Source organism: Panicum virgatum, chromosome 5N (assembly GCF_016808335.1).
Source record: "Panicum virgatum strain AP13 chromosome 5N, P.virgatum_v5, whole genome shotgun sequence".
Taxonomy (NCBI): domain Eukaryota; kingdom Viridiplantae; phylum Streptophyta; class Magnoliopsida; order Poales; family Poaceae; genus Panicum; species Panicum virgatum.
Window position 1 is genome coordinate 49,138,094 of NC_053149.1, and position 5,708 is coordinate 49,143,801.

A 5,708-nucleotide genomic window follows, 5' to 3' on the forward strand; every position below is an offset into this window, starting at 1 on the left:
GTTAGACTCTTAGTTGCTTACCAAGAGGATGCAAAATTGAAAATTCTGTTTCTGAGAGATCTAGACGAGTCCATGTGACAACGCTTTGTAACCGACAGCGTTGTGCTAATTGACGAAAGCTCAATACAACCCACTCACTGAACGGCGAGTGTTGACGTTTCCCCTAGATAAGCATTTCTGTTATAGCACTGCTTAGGCAAAATTATCCACATATCAAAACAGCTATCATTGGACCAAGACTGATTTCAGTGGCACATCTTTTGGTCAAAGATGTATACTAGCATATCATTTATATGCAAGAATTACTTTCTGCTCTACTAATCACCAGTCTATAGACCACAATGGACAAATTACAAATACCTCATACACGAGAAATATTACACCGATGTACTTCACATACATCTTATAATTAAGCAAATCTTTGATTTTCCTTCCCATTCCTCCGCCTGATCCCCAAAGTATTTTAGGATCAGAACACTCAATTATGCACATACAACAGCTAGCAAGGCACCTCCATCAATACAAAAGGTAACATTTTTACCACAGGGTAATCCAATGAAAACCCCCAAAATGCACGATCAGTAATAACTATGACAAGGTGCGTTCAAGTCGAGTCCAAGCCACCAGAATTTGGGACTACAGCATGACAGCATGACCAGTGCTATATTGGAAGCAGCTAGATCAATGCAGTAGGCTACTCAGGTAAAACCATGCATCACCTATTGGGGGTTGGTTCTTCAGATTGGCAGCGCTCATGGATCCTGCAAACTAAGAGGATAAACATTAAGTTTTAAGATAAAGCTAAACCAAAATGTTTTGATGCCAGCATATACCGTATAATCGTATATTTTTTAAAGATCATAAACTTGTGTTTCTTATTCACTATGCCCTTTTAATCAACTCAACGAAAATCCAATTCGAACATTAAAAACCAACTTAAACCAAGTCAGCTCTCTCAGGTCAGTATGCAGATATCATGATCCAACAAGTTTGAGCAACTAAAGAAGAATAATATAAGATATAAATTTTGATGCTCTTTAAAAAGGTTGTGCCTCATATACTCCAATGCATTTTATGCCCAAACTTTGGCTGTACGAATGACATACATATTAGCATCTGCTCCATCTACTCAAGTCAGGAAGTATATAACACAATGTCGTCACAGGTTCTGAGCAGAAAATATGAGAGTTAGACTAAATAAAAGCCTAGTAATTAATGAGAAAACACTAATACATTAAGTACTACATACGAATATAACTATACATATTAGCATCTGCTCCATCTACTCAAGTCAGGAAGTATATAACACAATGTCGTCACAGGTTCTGAGCAGAAAATATGAGAGTTAGACTAAATAAAAGCCTAGTAATTAATGAGAAAACACTAATACATTAAGTACTACATACGAATATAACTATCTTGAATTCCTTCGCTCCAAAAACTTAAATGGTATAAGAATTGCAACAACTACACTCCAGATTTCATCCATAGAACATCTTTATTGGACCAGTTATTATTCTCAGAAGGACCAAGACATATCATATAATTTGCTTAACACTCCTTAACCTACTACATGTTGCAGTAACCAATAACTAATTAATTATTCATTGCATGAAGCATCAGCTTGATTCCATGAAAGCTATCTGTTTGCTGCCATGACCCATGTATTATATGTGCATGGTTAAAAGCTCAGGAAAAGAGAAAATATGCTCTGCTATTAAAACAACAAATTTAAAGTTGATTTAATTCACGAAACCAAACTGAAAGCATGCCACTTAGACACTCTTATTACTTACTGTCACAACTAGTTTGTACACATAAACACTGAGAACGAACAAACTGCATTTCTCGAGAATGTCTACGGAAACTGAATCTGAGACATGAGACCGAATCGGCACCTCAGTCATGTAATAAGCACGTAACAGATAATACAAATAGTGCCCTTGGCTACAAAGTGTAACTAACTAGGAGTCTAGGAGAATTGGAGAAACGATGATGCACCATATAATGTGCAAGGACACTGCTACACCAATTCAACTGTGGAATAAAAGGTTCAGAAAACATTTGGTAGCATTAGCATAAACTGTGATAGAACATTTGGCAAAGGAAACTAGATCCTATGCGTGTATCTTCAGTTGCTCAAAAAATATAAATCGGTGGCATGCTATGCATTCTTGGAAAAAAGGGAAAAAATACATATGCTGCTCAATTTGGTGGGCCCTGGTCACAGTTTCTTTAAACAGTAACCAACAAATACATTTTTAGGGATCAAATAATATAAAAGCAAAACATAAAACACCGTGCATCGATAGACCAGCCAACTTGGAAAGGGACTGGGGTCCCTATTCCCACGTACAAGAAGAGAAAAGAGAAAGAAAATAAAAACTTCAATAAGAGTTTTCATAAGACATAAGGCACAGCACCTTCAAATTGGCATTGTGGCAGCCCTAATTGATATTATACCCAACCATTAGATGTTATAAATTTTCAGAAAAATAAAAGATGATAAGGTCCTAAACAACCAACAACTCTAATCTGTATGCAGTTCTTTCATTCAGATACGCTCATCGTTAGATTTGAACAGCACAAGAACAGGAGTATACAATCAGTGCCCTCTAATTTCAGGATTGATATAAAGTGACAGCCATCCGAATCTTATGCTAGAACTGCTTTTACCCTAAAAATGATTAAAAATCCATTCTGCTCCAATTTATAGAATAATAACAATAGCTAATAAATAAAAATAGGGACAAAATGAACTAAGACACCAAACCATGCAAATATATATGGGTAAATTTACTAGAATAACACAAAAACTAGGGTAAAAAGTGAATGTACAGGTTTGGCAACCAATATGGTTACTATCACAGATAAGCATAGAGGTCAATATTCTTCTACAGTTTATTAATATTTTCAGATTTGTTTCGGCACCTAATTGTGCAGGAATTGTACTCTAGTTGCACTACTACATGGCATTTAGGCTAGTTTATACAAGAACCAAAATGACCAACTAGTTTCAAGACATCATTGCTCACGCTAGCATCAAATCAGCCAGCCAATGCCTATTAAGGGCGTGTTTAGTTCGCGAAAATTGTTGGGTTTGGTTACTGTAGCACTTTCGCTTTTATTTGGTGATTAGTGTCCAATCATGTACTAATTAGGCTCAAAAGATTCATCTCATCATTTCCAGCTAAACTGTGAAATTAGTTAGTTTTAAACCACATTTAATGCTTCATGCATGTGTCAAAAAATTTGATGTGACGGGGAATCTTGAAATTTTTTGGGAACTAAACAGGGCCTAAGCATGATACTATCTAGCCTGAGCAAATTCACTTTTTACATACTTTAGGAGGATGTTCAAAGTTCATCCTGTGTATATTCATAGAAGCATGACTAGGACCAGTGAACAAAAAGAATGCATTTATGCATCATAACAGCACAAGTGCTTTGGGTGACACTAAGAACACTCAGATGATCATATTGTGCAATGTACCTCTAAATAAGTGTTGACTCCTGCCCAGTCACTTTTTATCATCTATGGCTTGTTTGGAGCCAGTTGTGTATGCAACATAACACATTAAAGAAAAATGCATACAACAAAGGATTTTCTGTTCCATATCTCAGACAACAAAGAAAACTGCATACAACAAAGGATTTTCTGTTCCATATCTCAGACAACACATAAGCATGGTTGGAGGGACATATAAAACAGGATCCATTACCATTTTTCGTAAGCAGTACAATGGACAATATGCTACAATCCAACCCAACCGCAGTGAGGGTTGTCTGGATCCACACAACCTAAAATTTCCCAGCTCGTGTCCAAGTAATTTAGATGGACAGAAGCTAATCACTGACCATCAACCAGAATTCAATTGATAAAATCCTAGACAGCATTATACGTAGATCAACACAGTTAGACTTCTAAAATTCCCAAGTCGCTCAACTTCCTATTGCAAATCCAGAATCTTTAGAATGGAGAATAATCTATCATACAGCTACATCATCGAAATCTCACCAATCATTCATGCAACAATGTACCCTTAAAGTACATCGCAGACATTGCCATCATCGTAGACAGGCATCGAGAAAAGGCTGCAGTTTGGGGGGAATTTGCTAAGATTACTGAAGCATTAACGCAATTCATAATCTCCATGTGCCCACATCACGTAATCAAAGAGTAAACTAGACCAGCACACCCACGAGCATTACCTGGATCGGGGGCTCCGGGCATCCACGTCAGTGCCAGTGGCGCGATGCTTTGCGACCAGTCGACCGAGCTCATCCAACGTCGCGGCATCCACCTTGCCCAGATCGACCTCCACTTTCCCATTCTTCTCCACCAGGCACGCACCCCGGTTCTTCAGGACCCCGGCCACGGTCCGCTGCGCGGCCACCGGCAGCCCCGTCAGATCGTCGTTGAACCTCACCTTGCGCTCGGCGTCCGTCGGCGGCGGGGGCAGGAGCTCTGTTTGGATGGAGGCCCAGCCGTCCTCGAATATCCCGGAGAGCTCGGCGGCGCTCTCGTACACGGGGTCGCCCTGGTTGTTGTAGGACATGGCGTTGCGGAACGTCAGGCGGACGTCGGCGGCGAACGCGGACGGGTCGGCGTAGCGGCGGCGCTCGAGGCGGCGGAGCACGGTACCGAGGTCCATGGGGTCGGCGATGACGGTGTAGTAGTCGCGGAGGCCGAGGGCGCGCGCGTCCACGGGGGCCTCGAATACCCACCCGTCGTCGTGCCGCAGCAGGTCGTCCAGGAGCGCGCGGCAGCGCCCGAACGCGCGGCTGAGATCGCAGCAGCTGCCCGCTCCTCCCGCGGCGCCACCGGAAGACGGAGCGCCCGCGTCCGCCGCCGTCGGCCGCCGCTTGTGCCTGGACTCATCGAAAAAGCCAGGCGGCGGGCGCTTTGGGCGCGGCATCGGTGGGTTTTGCGGTTTCAAGTTTGGGCGGAGGGGAATTTCTCCGCCGGCTCCCGACTCTAACCCTACCGGAAAAGCTCCCGCGCCGCCACCGGAAGACGGAGCGTCCGCGTCAGTCCGCCGCCGCGTGGGCCCGGACTTGTTGAAAAAGCCAGGCGGCGGGCGTTTTGAGCGCGGCATAGGTGGAATTTGGGGTTTCTACCGGAGCACCCCCTGTGGAGTGTGGACGCGTACGCCGTACCGTACGGAGAGCCGGTCAGTAGTACTACGGCCTTGTTTAGTTTAGTTGTCTTCGTAAAATTTTTAAAATAGAATTTTTGTAAATTTAAAGTATTAAATATAAATTAATCATAAAATTAATTACAGATTTTTTTAAACTATGAGACGAATTTATTAACACTAATTAATCTGGCATTAATATATATTTACTGTAGCAATTATTATAGCAAGTTAGTGTCTAACCATAGTTTAATTAGGCTCATTAGATTCATCTTGCAATGAATTTTGGCTCTTCTAAAAGAAAAGAACGGATACAAGCAAACTATACAATTTATTTTTTTGTCTAGATTTAATACTCTATGCATATAAAATTCTCTTTTGATGGGATAGTTTTGGAATTTTGAATTTTGCAACTAAGCAAGGCCTACATCCGTGGATTATTTCTAGTGTTCACACAAGAACATAATTTCAAAATCGCTCAATTCATTTGGTGAACCATGCCAAAGATGGAGGAGTGATAATAAAATTAAGCCTATTTGGATGAGCTAACATCAAATGCTAAATTTTAGC

At 41.3% G+C, this 5,708-nt stretch overlaps 1 protein-coding gene across 2 annotated transcripts; it reads right to left on the minus strand.

The window, feature by feature from the left end:
* Window positions 1-243: 243 nt before the first annotated feature.
* On the minus strand, window positions 244-5,074 carry LOC120676719 (transcription factor GTE3, chloroplastic-like). Of its 2 annotated transcripts, none has more exons than XM_039958046.1 (2): window positions 4,213-5,074; window positions 244-761 (listed from the first exon to the last, which is right to left on the minus strand). In XM_039958046.1, the coding sequence occupies exons 1-2, from the start codon at window positions 4,917-4,919 to the stop codon at window positions 716-718; spliced, it is 753 nt and encodes a 250-aa protein (XP_039813980.1). In that variant the 5' UTR covers window positions 4,920-5,074; the 3' UTR covers window positions 244-715. The 2 variants fall into 2 exon arrangements, with proteins under 2 accessions (XP_039813980.1, XP_039813981.1); XM_039958047.1 differs by having other exon boundaries at window positions 244-768.
* Between the last annotated feature and the right edge of the window lie 634 nt (window positions 5,075-5,708).

What these genes read in the sequence shown, in the direction of transcription:
- LOC120676719 (XM_039958046.1), bottom strand. Translation starts at nt 4,919, where the DNA reads ATGCCGCGCCCAAAGCGCCCGCCGCCTGGCTTTTTCGATGAGTCCAGG. An exon ending in GCCCGGAGCCCCCGATCCAG is followed by an intron (nt 762 to 4,212) that starts GTAATGCTCGTG and finishes CTTAGTTTGCAG; the next exon opens with GATCCATGAGCGCTGCCAAT.